Genomic DNA, 16,603 nt, shown 5'->3' on the forward strand with positions numbered 1-16,603 from the left:
ATCTCAGGGTTTAATGAAAATCCCAAAACCAACGTAAGAGCTGCTTACAAACACAAAACAACAACATATGATACATCAGCTACTTTCCTCAGTCTCACTGCATAAACATAGCTGAACAACAGCTCATATTTAGCGAATGCTAACTTAACTAAACAATCATTAAGAAAGTTCAAATTTAACTTAAGACACATACAATATCAACAAATACGAACCTTGTGCCTCTTCGGAGGGTTGCTAATACATGAAACATTCCCGCTTTAATACTCTGCCCGTTTCTTGCCATCACCATACTGTTTCTGTTATTAGCGGAACTCCAGACAATATATATAAGACAATATAAGCTTAAACCAGGATGCAAACATGCTGTAAAAATAACAGCATAATCATTTATCAGGGCTGTCTTCTTAAGAAGGCAAAATATAAATTGGGTTATTCACAGACAAGATGGCTGCTGGGGAACTTTCTGTGGACAAATGAAACCAAAATATCATTTGTATTAGGTTTGAATGTGAAGTGTTATGTTTGGTGAAAGGAAAGAATGCATTCCAGCAGAAGAACCATCCCATCTGTAAAACGGTGGCGGTAGTGTTATGGTTTGGACCTGTTTTGTTTCATATGTGCCAGAACAGGTTGCCATTATTAAAGAAAATCAAGTCTTGGTCTTTTCACCAATCAGCTATCCACTATCTATTACCTACAACAGACAGACCCAAACAGTGTATGTTGTAGGAACAGTTTAATGTTTATTCACATAAATAAGATTTACACGCTGACAGTAACTTATAAACAGAACTGGCATTTTGGTTTATTATGTACATTCTCACAGTATCAAATGGAAATTGCAAGTGCTCAGTGTATCTCAATGGGAAATCTCAGTATTACTCATAGTACTCTAAGGCTATGAACAGCCATTGTTTGCGTACACATTTGCTTTTATTCAAATACACAAGATGTTTCATGACAACTTGAAATTAGCTGTCATAGCATACGCAAAAATGTAATTTGCTGCATACACTGTACACAATTTGACACATTATGAGGATAATAAACATGATGTATAAATAAAACACGGCCTTTAAAAAGTGTTGCTTCTCTATCTTCTGTAAGTTATCATATTACTGGACTTTTTTGTCTTTGTCAGCCACCACTTCACAGAGGTCTTCTGGTCGGATGGATTTCACTTTGGTCTCCATCTCAGTGACCCTCTGTTTCATCCTTGTTTGACTGGATGTGAACTCCGCCATCAGCCGGGCAAATTTGACCTGCATTTCATCCAAGTTGCTTTGGAGTTTGACAATCTTCTCCTCCAAGTCTTTGGGGTCAGCGCTGGCATTTGCAACAGCCTCGTCAATCAAGTTATCTTTCATCAAGATGGCTTTACCTTTTTCCTCCAGAGCCTTCTTGGCTTCTGGATACTCAGTGAGGGCTTCTACCAAGTCGTCTTTGGACAGGGCAAAGAGATCGGAGTAACCTACACTTCTGATGTTGGCGGTTCTTCTGTTGCCTGCTTTACTGCCCTTGATACCTAAGATACTGATTTCACCAAAGTATGCACCGTCACTTAAGACTACAAACTGAGTGACTCCATCATCAGCCACCACTGCCAGCTTTCCCTCCTTGATAATGTACATCTCCCTGCCAATATCCCCTTTCTTACAGATGTAATCTCCAGGGCTGAACACTTGTGGTTGCAACTTGAGCACCAATTCAATCAGCAGACCAGCTTCACAATCCTGGAAAATCCGCACTTTCTTCAGTGTATCCAAATGGACATTGATGGCAATTTCAGCCTTGAGCTTGTCTGGAAGGTTTTTCAAGACTTCCTTCTCATCACAAGTCTTCTTCTCAGACCAGAGGTAGTCAAACCACTTGATGACCCTGGCTTCCAGGTCTTTGGAGACCTTTCGGAACTGCATGTACTGCTTAATGGAGTCAATCTTGGCCTGGAACTCGGCACGAGAGGCATTCATGTTAGAGATCATGGCACCAACGTTACCGACAATACTAGCAAAAATCAGCACACCAGTAAGGAAGTCAGCAATCACAAAGAGGAATTCAATATCCTTGACTGGTGGAGGCGTCTCTCCAATGGTGGTGAGGGTCAGTGTAGACCAGTATAGAGAGTAGATGTATTTTCTTGCCAAGCGTCCATGCTCTGGGTGGCTGATATTAGGGTACACCCAAGTGTCTGTGCCAAAACCAATGGTTTTTGAAAGTGCAAAGAACAGACAAGCATTCCAGTGGATAATAACAAGGATGTAAAGCACGAGGTTGCTGATTCGAAACATGTTAGGGAAGCTGGTTCTGGTTTCAGTCCGCTCGAAGAACTCAAAGAGCCTTGCCATTTTACACAGACGGTTGAATCTGAACTCAGGGTTGTTGTATCCAAATCTCAGAAACAGTAGATCAGTGGGTATCATTGAAATCATGTCATATTTAAATTGAGGTGTTGTTCTGTATTTATCTCTCAGTTTTTTTGAATCTTTTACGAGCAGGCCTTGTTCCAGGTAACCTGGGGAAGAGACAAAAAGTAATATCCCAGCTGTAATGAATACAAGTAAGATATGAGATGTTGATGAGGATTCTCAGTCATCCAGGTCATATTCATAGAGACGATTGAAGCATTGTCTTCTAGAAAACTACAAGTCCAGATGCCTTGCTTTAATAGTCTCTACATAAAAAAATCTTTCTTCAAATATTTTTAAGAATCTGACCTGTTCTTGATCTGACAAATGTGTCTGCGTAGTAGATAAAGTCCGAGGTGTAGTCCAAGACAATCCAGAGTTTTGTGTATGTGTTCTGGAGTTCATTAAAGCAGGCCCTAGAAAGCAAGGAGACAAAACTCTCTCACCCAACTGAGCAAAGAATGTATTGGTAATATGTGAAGTGGGCATTACCTCGTTACAAGCATCATCAGGTTATAAAATACTGGCCCTGCAATTACGGTCAGCCATCTGTAGTACTGGTCTGTGGCAGGATCCATAATCCAGATTTCTTTCCTGAAAACATTTCAACAAAAACCATATTTTTTACACAAATTTTAAAAGACAGACATGTATTGTCTTTGCGGTTTCAACAGTTAGTGCACATCCGTACTTACGGAGGCTCTTCCTTCTTTTTATCATCTTTTTTATCATCTTTTTTATCATCTTTCTTCTCATCCTTCTTCTCATCTTTCTTCTCATCTTTCTTTTCTTCTTCCTTCTTCTCATCTTTCTTCTCATCCTTCTTGTCTTCTTCCTTCTTGTCATCATCCTTCTTATCTTCTTTTTTCTCCTCTTTTTTAATTTCCTCTTTTTTGTCCTCTTTTTTGCTATGGACCATAAGTTTAGTTTTTAGGGGGTTAAAATGAATGGAGGTATTAGGGACTGTCAAAAAGCTATCAGTCTACATTTAGGGGGGCTAAGGGGCTACTTAGAGGTGTAGATTTTAAGGCTTTATTAGAAGGTCTGGTGTCCACCAGAGGGCATCATACTACAGTTAAGTTACCTCTAATAAACCATTGAGGGTTTTATTCTGTCTAATCCAGGAACACTACACACTTGGCACTATTTACTACTTAAGCCACAAAATAAGATGCTAAGAAAGTCTATTATGGCAAATGTTTGTGCTACTTTCTGATGTATATTTGCATGTACTTACTCGTCTGTGTTGTTGGAGTTATTCATGTTGTAAGTGGCGAGTGGCCACTTATTAAAAAGACTTTTGAGAGAAAAAGAGTAAAACGGTACAGTCAGCCCTAGAAACCTGTTGACTTCTCGTCTTGACATCAGGAGAGACCTTGCTGTTGATTTGAGGTGCTTATTATTAAGGGAGTTGTTTGGATTTAAGTTGACTGTAACCTAACGTGATTGTACACCTTCTTCTGTTTCTTCGGCAGGTGAGGATGTAGGAGTGAGTATGTCACATTACTAAAGATAAAGATGCTTACTCCTGTTCTACTGTTTCAGGATCCATACAGACAGATTCCATGTGTTAGTGTAGGAATGGTTGTATAATATAATGTAGGTTGCTTGTTATAGGTTTGTTTGCAAGTTATCAAACAAAAGAAAAGTTCTCAAGAAACCGACCACTGTAAGTGGAGCCACACGGTGCTTACTTTCCCTTGCAGAGTGTGTTGTTATGACCCCCAGACTGGGTGTTGCTTTCTCGCCTGGACTCATCTTGAAGCGCAGGGCCTCTAAAGCGTTCAAGGAATGAATCATGCCTCTCTTCTTCAGGGTTCATTCTGTGAGATACCCAGGTCCGCAGCATGAAGAAGAAGTAAGACACTCTAGAGGGTCAGTGGGAGGTAAAACAGCACAAAGTGACACCCGTCTAGGCTAGGAACAGAGGTGCATATATAATCCACATATGTTCACTAGTCTATTTTGAATAGGGACAACAGTTTTTTAGGCATTATGCCTCTCTGGAGCTATAGTATTCGTGATATATATACACTACCATTTAAAAGTTTGGGGTCACTTGGAAATGTCTTTATTTTATTTTTTTTAAATGTTGTGTTTTTTTCAATGAAGATAACATTAAAGTAATCAGACTACAGTCCAGACATTGTAAATGTGGTAAATGACTGTTCTAGTTTTAATGGAATATATTCAAAGGTACAGAGGCCCGTTACAGCAGCCATCACTCCTGTGTTCTAATGCTACATTGTGTTAGCTAATCATGTTAAAAAGGCTAATTGATGATTAAAATACTCCTGTGAAGTTATGTTAGCACAGCTGAACTGTTGTGATGATCAGAGAAGCTGTAGAACTGGCCTGGTGACCCCAAACTTTTGAACGGTATAAATGCTATAGCTCTCTCTCTCTCTCTCTCTCTCTCTCTCTCTCTATATATATATATATATATATATATATATATATATATATATATATATATATATAACTTTGAGTTGTTATCTTAGTGAGAATACAGGGAATAAGGGCTGGTAGAACACACACAGGCAGTTTAGCTATCAGTGGTCCTCAACCTAGGCACCAGGATGCCTCAAAGGGTCATAAGACACTTCATGGTAGCAGAAATAATATTGCATTTGGGGTTGATAACCACTGTATTGCTTTCTGCAGTATATTTCTACAGAGAGTAGTTTAGAAAGCTACTGTACAGATATACATTAACTTTGAAGTATAATACAAATGTTTACCTGGCCATGGCCCCAGCACCTGTGAAAGATTCTGTGCGGGACTCAGAGGACAGAGCTCTCCCAGCATTGTCTTCACAAATAGAGTGGGCTCTGTAGGAGAGCAGAAAATAACGTGTTTATCCAAAGAATTCATTTCAGTTTGTTACAAAACGATTAGAGCACTGTGAGTGTACAGTTTGTCCCTGAGATCCCACCACCAACAATGGTGTCCTGACCTGCTGTCTCCATTTTCAATGACGGCGAGCTCGTCAGATGTGTTGGTGGACAGCCGCTGTCTGGCTGAAAATGATATTTCACTGCATACTTTTGCCATTTTGTCGTGTCCAGGTCTGCTGGCCTGAAGCACACAGACGAAGGGAAAACACACGGTCAGAGTGGAACATGATGGTATTTATATCAACCTGAAAACATCGAACATCTGATCCACGAGAGCTGTTGATGTGTTTACTGAATGCCACTTTTCCTTGTCTGGCTGCTGCAGTGACTAAAAATACGTCCTGATTATGTCCTTAAACACTAAACAGGATCAGAGCCTTCTCTCTGTGAACCATCAGCTGGCTTCTAAAATAACTAAGCTATGGCTTACAGGTGGACAGTAGTTGCTATGTTAAGGGGAGCATACAGCAGGTTAAGTCTATTAGGGCAACACTTAAAGAACAGGTCTGACTGTGTGTAGCTGAAGGCAGGGTCTAGAAAAATATACAATTCTGCTTTAAGATGTGCATTAAAAACCCAACCTGTGCACATTTGAGACAGACACAGACAGACTTTAGGATTTTTACATATTTCTATGAAATTTGGACTCATAAATTGCCCCATAGAGGGTTTTTTCTTTATAATGATAGAATGTATTTTTACATGATTTTTTTGTTTGTTTATGTGTTTATTTATTCTGCAAATAAGGACTCACTGATCTCTGGGTAACACCAATGGTTGTAACATGTGCACTCGTGTAGATTAGTGCTAATACCACAGAGTTAAGCTACACCACTAAATTAAATCACACTGGCAGAATCACCAAGAAGCTGAGTGCCTGAAGGGTAACAAAAGGTAAAAGCAGCAGTGTTGTCTGGGCACTGAATGTCATCGTCAGCTTCACCTGCCAACCTCGCAGTGCTTTTGTAGATTTGGATTTATGAAGTGTTGCATGGAGAGCAAATATCATAAGAAATCAGAGAGAAATGTAAATGAAATGTGAATGTTTTCTTGTTCTAGAGCAGAATTGAATGCTGTCTCTTTGTGTTGATCACAATACATACACAGTGGAGGAGAAGATACAGGCAAGATAAGAGTTCATTAAGAAAAACAACAGAATACACCACTGTACACTCATATCTGCTCATGCCTGACATCTGAACATGATGGCTGTGTCTTGTGGCTCTTCAAAAATCACATTTAAATCAAGTGTATCATAGATGTTGCCTTCAAATGCAAACATGTCCATTAACTTGATGAGTGGATGATGATAAGCTTCTAAAAGCTAATTGCCTTTTCACATTATCATACATTTAAATTCATGCTATGTAAAGACTCTACATAGTCTACTAAACACCTTTCAAACTACATACAGGATAAAATCAGCCCCCACCTGTTTGAAGCTTTTTCAATTTAGCGAGCTCATCACAACAACACTCCTCTGACTCCTCCAGTATAATCCCATTGTTGCAGACACTGCTGTAAATGTTTTTTGTTAGTTTTTCCTGGTAAATTTGTCCAATAGCTTTGTCCTAGAGTGCATTCACCAAAGATAGAGATCCAGCCAGTCCATAATTAGAGGCAGAGGCTCTTCTGCAAGACAGAGGAGCGAGCTGACAGGTCCCACATCAGACAAAGGGGAGGAGTCCTGCCCACGGATTCACCTACCGTCACTGCACGGTCCACACACACACACACACACACACACACACACACACACACACACACACACACACACACACACACACACGGAATGATCCACACATTGTGTTTAATTGTTGCTGTGTTACACATTCGATACGCAGGGATGTTAGCAGCAGTTCCTGTGCTGGAGAAACATAATGAACACGTTATAGTAGCCTAAAATATATTAGGCTACAAGGTCACAGGATAAATCACTCTTTTTTTGTAGGGTTTAATTTATTCTGCTTTCTTAAATAAACCAGCCTCCAAATAATTCACTGATTATTATTATTAGTTTGTCCACCACTGAAATACAAGTGTCTCAAGACTTTTTACTTTTTATAATAGACACGTTGGGTATATTGTCATTGAAAGCAGCTAAAAACAAAGCCATGCTATAACATGAGATGTGTCACTAATATGTGGCTGCTACAGCACATCAACCCGTGGATTCTGGCTTCAGGTGGGCTCGCACTGGGTAACTGGGTAGATATTACTATTGATAACCCCACAAATGGCATGAACACTGTGCTCTGCATCAAACATCTGTAACACAGGATGCTGCATAATCTAACAATAGGACGGTAGCTAGTGATAAGCAATCGTTCTGCAGACCTTACAATCACTTTGCACAGTAAAAACACCAAAAAGGTTTTATTAGGCTGTATCTTCTAATCTGGGGCACTTCACCATGGTCAAAATGTCCTTTCACTTTAATCCATGTTTTCCTGTTTTAAATAATTGCCATTGAGAGAGGCATTTAAATGAAATGTACACACAACAGAGAAAAGGTCTCCAGTAAGATGAACAGTGCTACCTTTCACAGTGAAAGCATTTCTTCATCATGCTTCACACCAGGCATTTAAAGCCATAAGGCCACAGACTGTCAGCTCTGTAGTCCTAGGCCAACATGTTTGTCAGTATAGTATTTTACCCACTCATAGTAATATGGTTTTTGAATGGTCTGTGGCTTGATCAGTAATAATTTGGGTGATTAGAGAGTGAAGAAGCATTAGGCTCACTACACCATTCCTTGCAAAGCATAAGGTTAAAGAAGAAATCCCTTGGCAATATATGGAGCTGCAGCACTAATCCCAGCTTAGACTTGAGTACCTATTTCAGCCAGCTAATGCCCTCTTACTTAAAGCAGTAGAAAATCTTCCTTTTGTGTAAATATTACACCAGATGCAAGCAGAGTCAGAATCCTGCTGATTTGTCATATTTGATCACTTGGCATATAGTGTCTGACTACCCATACAGGCTGTGTGCTGTACGCTCATAGATGCTGTAGCTGTCATCAGAAAAAAAATCGTAAAAACGAAAAAAAACCTTTCTTCTGTAATTTAGTTTGGGACATTACACCCGCAGAATGTCATAAGGTTTGATTTGTTTTGCCTTTATTTCCATCTTGAACTGAAGGGAATTAGCTATGTAACAGACTTTAAGGTTGTCCTCACTGACAGTGGGCTTAAGGCAATCCAGGTATTCAGAAGAGGGTTCTTAGAGACTACCGTACACAGACAACGGCCTCATCACTCAAACCAGCTGTCAGACACCTAACATGCACTCACTGTTTTTACACCGCATTATTTCCATTTGATGCCGTTAAAAACAATCAAGGATGTTTTTATGAATGATATGAATAATCCTCCCGCCCCCCCACAAACCTCATTAGCGTTAGCCTCCAGGTGCATAGAGATCTATTGAAAGCGTCTTTACGTCTCTGCCAGAAGGCAGATGGTAATTACTGCATCGTAAACCATGGCTTTACTAGAGTATAATTGTCTCTTGTCTCATGATGGCTTGACTGTGCATTTCCAAGTCAATCAGCGTCTGCATCCCCTTTATTTATAACTCTCAGCCATTCAACATGAGCTGAATCCTCACTGATATGATGACTCTCTAAGCAGGCCTGATAACCAGCTGGCAGGACACACTGTGAGCTGGAAGAAGATGCCAGTTCCTCATGATCAGATGGGTGCTTCGTCGTCAGCCCCATGTCTGACTGCCCCACATTAGATGACATTTCATAGGTTTGTTGATTATAATCCTTTTATGTCATGATCCTGTGCTTTGTTTCAGATTTATTCCTTCGTTTCTTGTTTATTTTGGTGTGATTAGGTTTTTCAGGGTGTTTTTGATTGCACCCTTGATATCCTGTGTTTCTTTTTTGTTTGACGGGCCTGTTGCGACTGTGTCAGTGTTCTTTCCTCCTGGCGGGTTACCTGCCCCATTCTACTGTGTCTCAGATGTTTTTCTTGTTGTTGTTTTTTTTCCGAGCCTTTTGACTAGTTGTGTATGACCCTTGCCTGTTAGCCTGCCCCTTTGTACCTTTGCCTGTGGGACCTCTGCATTAAATCTGGATTTTATAAACAGAATCCGAGTCCTCTCTGCAACCCTGACATTTTACCATTTTAAACTTCAGTTAATCATCGGTTAAGCTATTACTATTTTCTTTCAGCAAGCTTCTCACCATTATTAAAACATTATTGCAATTATAAGCTATGTATTTAACACGTTTATCTATTCATTTTAGCTGACAATTTATCGCCTTCATCTTTTTTTCCAATCCGTTGACACTTTAATCATCTTTTTTCCCTGGCTGCTACCTGTTTACTAATTACTTTTAACAAATGAGTAAAACCATTAACATTGTAACAGTAAACTGTTGTTGATCATGATCATTACTTCTGCTTCTAATTATTCCAACAGTTTGTTCTAGCTTTGCTGCACTGGGCTGGTGGGGGTGTGTCGTGCATCCTCAGCATGTTTACAGATCATTATGACCAGATATTTGTAAATGATAGTACCATGGCTATTTGTTTGGCTGTTTTTCTTCTAAACACAATTTAAATCAACCTATGTACAATTTAAATGCATTCAATCATAATATTCATTTATATTTTACCTAGTTGAGCAACTCCACGGTTTTCACATCACCCCTGGCAACTGCTGCCTACAACATTGTCTCAAGAAATCCTTTTGCTTGTTCATGTATCCCACATTAAATGCACAGGTGCTGAAGATACACCAATGCAAAGTGGAGCTAACAGCCCGTGGACTTTGAATGTCTGGAGTAATTATATCCATGATCATGATCAGAGTCAAAGCAAGAGAGTAGCTTTATAGTTTGGAGCATGACTGCTGCAGAAGATGCACAGCACTGTGGCAGCAAGGAAACGCTCTTCCAATGGCATGAGGCCAAAATGTGGTCTTAATCAGGGAGCAGGTGAACAATAAGTGCACACAGCAGCAAAGGGCTGTGTGTGTGTGTGACAGTTTGACTCAATGGTCTTTTTGTTTTCGAATTATTCAATGAAAAATACAATCCATGAGGAGCAATTCAGAGAACTGTATGGGATACCAACAAGTCCATCTTAGCAGTCCTGTAAACCACTATAACATGAGATAAATGTGCTGCGAGCTAAATGCTAATGTTCCACAGTTGTAGCTGTATTCATTATCAATATAGTATTTCGCAACACTTTTGTTTTTGCTCCCATGTTTCATGAGATGGACTTGAAGATCTAAACTTCATTCCAGATACACAATATTACCATTCCTCTCAAACATTGTTCACAAATCTGTCTAAATGTGTGATAGTGAGCACTTCTGCTTTGCTGAGATAATCCATCCCACCTCACAGGTGTGCCACATCAAGATGCTGATCTGACATCATGATTAGTGCACAGGTGTACCTCAAACTGCCCACAATAAAAGGCCACCCTGAAATGTGCAGTTTTGTCTCACAGCAAAATGCCACAGATGCCACAAGCATTGAGGGAGCGTGCAATTGGCATGCTGACAGCAGGAATGTCAACCAGATCTGTTGCTCGTGCATTGAATGTTCATTTCTCCACCATAAGCCGTCTCCAAAGGCGTTTCAGAGAATATGGCAGTACATCCAACCGGCCTCACAACCGCAGACCACGAGTAACCACACCAGCCCAGGACCTCCACATCCAGCAGGTTCACCTCCGAGATCGTCTGAGACCAGCCACTCAGACAGCTGCTGAAACAATTGGTTTGCATAACCAAACAATTTCTGCACAAACTGTCAGAAACCGTCTCAGGGAAGCTCAACTGTATGCTCGTCGTCCTCATCGGGGTCTTAACCTGACTCCAGATCGTCGCCGTAACAGACTTGAGTGGGCAAATGCTCACATTCGATGGCGTCTAGCACGTTGGAGAGGTGTTCTCTTCACGGATGAATCTCGGTTTACATTGTTCAGGGCAGATGGCAGACAGCGTGTGTGGCGTCGTGTGGGTGAGCGCTTTGCTGATGTCAATGTTGTGGATCGAGTGGCCCATGGTGGTGGTGGGGTCATGGTATGGGCAGGCATCTGTTATGGACGAAGAACACAGGTGCATTTTATTGATGGCATTTTGAATGCACAGAGATACCGTGATGAGATCCTGAGGCCCATTGTTGTGCCATACATCCATGAACATCACCTCATGTTTCAGCAAGATAATGCACGGCCCCATGTTGCAAGGATCTGTACACAATTCTTGGAAGCTGAAAATGTCCCAGTTCTTGCATGGCCAGCATACTCACCGGACATGTCACCCATTGAACACGTTTGGGATGTGCTTGACCGGCGTATACGACAGCGTGCACCAGTTCCCACTAATATCTAGCAACTTCGCACAGCCATTGAAGAGGAGTGGACCAACATTCCACAGGCCACAATAGACAATCTGATAAACTCTATGCGAAGAAGATGTGTTGCACTGCATGAGGCAAATGGTGGTCACACCAGATACTGACTGGTTCTGAGTCCCCAGACCGCCAATAAAGCAGAAACAAAATGCACATTTCAGGGTGGCCTTTTATTGTGGGCAGTTTAAGGTACACCTGTGCACTAATCATGATGTCAGATCAGCATCTTGATGTGGCACACCTGTGAGGTGGGATGGATTATCTCAGCAAAGCAGAAGTGCTCACTATCACACATTTAGACAGATTTGTGAACAATGTTTGAGAGGAATGGTAATATTGTGTATCTGGAATGAAGTTTAGATCTTCAAGTCCATCTCATGAAACATGGGAGCAAAAACAAAAGTGTTGCGTTTATATTTTTGTTCACTGCTGTATCTGACTATCTACACACCGACAGTGTACACAGACCCATTTGTAGCTGTGATGTAACACACAAATACTGTTTTCTGGTTTCTGCAATTGGAAATCTGATAGTCACTGTCCTATGAACTCTGTTTTGGGCAACACTATCTCTTAAAGGAAATATACAACGCTTTGGCTGCCAAGTTTTATTAGTGGTATCAAATTATTGCTGACAAAAGGGAAAAGAATCAGTATTTGTGAGTTACATCACAGCTACAAATGGGTCTGTGTACACTGTCGGTGTGTAGATAGTCAGATACAGCAGTGAGTTTGGGTATGTATCAGATTTAATATATATACTGAACAAAAGAAACCCATCGACATTATATTCATCAGCAGCCCATACATGCCTGAGATGTAAATTAGTGCACAAGCTCCATAATGAGCAGGCCCTCAGATGTGTCTTGGCAGCCAATATCAGTTTAAGTGCTCTAAGTCCTCTTGTGCTGATGAGTTGCAGCCTGTTCACTGGATGCTGGGGATGATTACTTATACCTTGTCATTGTTTTATTCCAAATGGCGGAGATGATTTATCCCCCGCCAAACACTTACACATGGTTGCTATAACAACCTCAAGGACAAAGTTAATGGCCACAGACATCTAAACAAAACAAAGCAGCCACAGTGTGGTTTTAGCTTTCCATGTATTTATTTTGTTTCGTAACCCTCTTAAATGCCATCATTTTATCTGTTTTGTAATCAACGGCAATTTATTCTGATCCTACTCGCAATCAGTTGACCACACTGTAACAGCTCTTGTGTGTGTGTTTTTGTACACTTGTGGATGACAGGATTTTAACATTGGCTGCTTGTTCTTCTGTTGCACTGTTCTCGCTCATTTGGGTCCATCTTACATCTTTGTTGCAAAACACAGTCCATTGACAAAAAGAGGACAGAGCTGCTCTCACTGTGAGATGATTCACCTGCAATTACACTGTAGTCAAGTCTCTCTAGGTTCCTCATTTTAATGTCACAGTTGATATAAGGGGTAACTATGTAATTAAAACTATGTAATGCAAAACACAAACATTGACACTTGAGTGCTGTTTTAGAAAGCAGAGGGCAGCAGTTAAGATTTCTTTCTTCTATATTATCTACTTTCATCAAACCAGAGCCTCAAGCTGAATTGCAGTAAACAATCCCTGAAATACAGTTAGTCTCATAACTTTGAATACAACAGAACAGTTTCAATTTGGGACTTGTATGTTCATAACTGTCACTCCTTTATCACAGAAATATGCTATAATATAAAACATTGGTTGAGCCCCACATGAGTCATCATCTGAATAAACTTACAACTACAATGCTTTAGCCTTTTTCACCATGTCCATACTTTTTTAACCAGATTACTTTTTTATTGAATACCTCCAATACAACAGGATTGTGGTCAGAGTTATCTCAGTTGTGTGCTGTAGGCCAGGGTGCCATTACATGTCTGCCCTCTGTAGGAAACTTTTGACACTACACCCAGAACACCAACCACGTCCCGACAAAAAGAGCTGTTTATTACAGGTGTGTCTGCAGATCTGTATGCAAAATCATAGTGGCAGGTGTGTACATGGTGCTGTGCTGCAACCTACAAATGATTTCTGTCTTTTGTTAGTACACAGAGTGTGTTTGTAGTACTGCATGTTGTCATACTAATTCAAGCAGTGTGAATATACACTTACTATGATGTAGGAGAGGACCTGGACTGAGGATGTTGTCCAAAATAAAGACTACTGGACTGTCCCTCCCACCCACTCCACACTGTGCTGACCAGCTACAGGAGCTCGTTCAGCAACAGACTCCGACTCCCACGATGCACCACTGGGAGACACAGGAAGTCATTCCTGCCTGTCTCAATCAAACTACTGAACTCTGAACTGTCACAGTCACTCAGACACTGTACATTCATGCTGGTACATTCATGTCAGGCTCTTTACTGTGTAAAGGTTTTTATACAGCAGTAAATATGTTCTTTAGATACAACTCAGGGATTTAAATGCTGTCTAGGTATTTAGATATTTATTATATATTTCAATGTCATACTTCAATTTATCTTTAATTTCTATTTGTCTGTAACAAAAAATAATTTCCCCTTGGGGATAAATAAATAATTCTGGTTCTGATTCTGATTACTAGGTCCACATATTTTCTCATCCATATACTTCCAAAAAGCCAAATAAAACGTGTGCCACCAGAAAAGGCTCAGCACATAATCCTCCACTCCAACAATAATAATTCTGCTCAAAATGTCTTAAAATCACATATTTTACTTGTGATTTAGTCATCCAAACTTTTTTAGGCAACATTTTGTCAGGAACTAGTTAAAACACAAGGGAAATAGAAAATAATATCTAAATAAAAACAACTAATTTTAAATCATCTAAACCATAGAGCCCAAAGGTCATTAATTCATGTGCTGTCAGTCCGTAAGTTTCCACCATTTTCTCCTGTCAGACTCTCATCAAAGCTCTGTTTAGGCCTGTGATACTTTGTCAATCCTCTCCTAATTTCAAAGTGAAAGAAAATGTCTTCGTTCCAATGCTTTTTTAGAATTTCGTCATCAAGGGCTACTCTTAGTGCCAGGAATCTGCACTAAGGTAATGTGATTACATTATGCATCTCAAACTGGTTTCATGAACAGGACAGTGGACAGCTGTGGCCTCCACAGGTGTAAAACAGGAAAGACAACTTAACTTAACAACCAAAGTCATCATGTACCAAAAGTTCAGAGCAACGTCTTCAACATGTTGTGGAATCATGTGGTGAAGCAATCGTTTTTGAGAGCAAAAGGAAGCCTGGTAGTTGTGTCAATGCATCAAGGTGTTATGAAACTATGAGCAGCATGCAGTGTTCCCAGTCATAACAACGCAGACTGTATAACTGTCAGTTATGACAAATGTGCTGGTGTCAGTCTGCACTGGGACATCCAGACAGTACTGTATGCAGTGTACCAGCTGTCAAGACAACTGTATTCACACCTCGCTTTTTTTGTAGCGTGCCTGCTAAATATTCTAAGCACTCTGACCCGATTATGACTAAAGCGAAGCTTGTTCTAGAAGTAACAGACAGTGATAAAGCAGCTGTGGTCAAAAAATAACTGAAATCAAACAATCACTTATATGCACCATGGGTATTGTTTACACAGGCAGAAAAAACTCAGTGTTCATTCTTAAAAATAATTTTGGTGGCGGGTTTATTTTGTGCATGCTCAGGCAAACAAACAGACAAACTTTGTCCCTGCTGTCTCTCCTGCACTGGTAAAAACCATTAGCCCACCCAGGTGCACTCTGGTCTACCTTGGTCTACCTGCTTAACCGTGGTGCCCCCTGGTGATGCTAAACTGCAGCAATAAATTAAATAAAGTAAACTAATCAATAACAAATTTACATTAAATAAACATGCTGAATAATAAAAAACTAACCCAAAAATAAACAAATTATTCGAATAAACAATAGCCCAACATAAAAAATAGCTCCTGCAGCAGCTTTGAAATGAACACATCCTGCCCCCAGACATGCTTCACAGAAGCAAAGTGAACATCCCTCTATGCTGTAAAATAATCTTCACATGTTTGCGTAAAAGTTCATAAAGGGCAGCTTTGACTGATTCTCTCTGGGTTTCTGCCCTGCAGGCAAAGACCTCCTGTTCTCTGGCTCATTGCTTCAACACTCTCAGCACTTACACGTGCACAGCCAGGGCCCCAGAGCCCACGGGGAAAGCTGTGCTAATAGACTCTTGCTAACCCCAGGACCTCCTAAGAAAACAGAAAATAGTTTACTAACTAACTTAGCTAGAGTAATCGCCTAGTTTGGTGAAAGATAATTCAATGGCAAATGTTGAAGTTCATGTCCAAACATTGTGCCACACATTAAAATCCCAGTATGCTACTAAATGGTAAACTTGGACGTTACACTGATTTCCTACTGATAAATTTCTCTAGCACAATTGCCATAGATATTTTTTATTGCTTATTTATTTTTAACGAAAGAAGTGTGGCATGAATAGACAGTACTATACTGTGTGTAAGGACTGGCCAGTACCAAGCAGAACAGGCCATGATCATGGTCCCACTGAACATACTACAGACGGTTTGCCGGCCTGTGTTTTGCTAAATGAAAAAAATGAATAGTACATGAAACTATGCTACAGCCAACCATTAGAGAGAGAGATAGCTCTTGCTGTCTTGTAGACAGCATCACAAATAGATTTTACTTTCAGTCTTACTTGATTTGGACTGTAAATAAATCATGAGTACCCCTGACCCTTGGGTCAGATCTTGAAACGATTGTCTGTCATGTGCAGTTGACAGTGTTTTATGGGCACACCCAGTTTGCATCGCCCAGAGAAAAAACACCCAAATTAGAAAGCCCTGCTGACATGTAAACTAAGCAAAGCCACACAGTTTGTATACAACACCGGCTAAATTTATCTCTAACCATGTAACCATGTGCAATGGGGCTGTAACA

The 16,603-nt window shown here is 40.3% G+C and overlaps 1 protein-coding gene across 2 annotated transcripts; it reads right to left on the minus strand.

Annotated features, from left to right (window-relative positions):
• Nucleotides 1–1,115: 1,115 nt before the first annotated feature.
• Nucleotides 1,116–5,459, minus strand: cnga3a (cyclic nucleotide gated channel subunit alpha 3a). Of its 2 annotated transcripts, XM_028404132.1 has the most exons (8): nucleotides 5,362–5,459; nucleotides 5,147–5,236; nucleotides 4,100–4,273; nucleotides 3,643–3,702; nucleotides 3,101–3,313; nucleotides 2,898–2,999; nucleotides 2,715–2,821; nucleotides 1,116–2,512 (listed from the first exon to the last, which is right to left on the minus strand). In XM_028404132.1, exons 1-8 carry the CDS (start codon nucleotides 5,457–5,459, stop codon nucleotides 1,116–1,118), a joined length of 2,241 nt encoding a protein of 746 aa, XP_028259933.1. The 2 variants fall into 2 exon arrangements, with proteins under 2 accessions (XP_028259933.1, XP_028259935.1); XM_028404134.1 differs by lacking the exons at nucleotides 3,101–3,313; nucleotides 3,643–3,702.
• Between the last annotated feature and the right edge of the window lie 11,144 nt (nucleotides 5,460–16,603).

This window comes from Parambassis ranga, chromosome 4 (genome assembly GCF_900634625.1).
Source record: "Parambassis ranga chromosome 4, fParRan2.1, whole genome shotgun sequence".
Lineage (NCBI taxonomy): Eukaryota > Metazoa > Chordata > Actinopteri > Ambassidae > Parambassis > Parambassis ranga.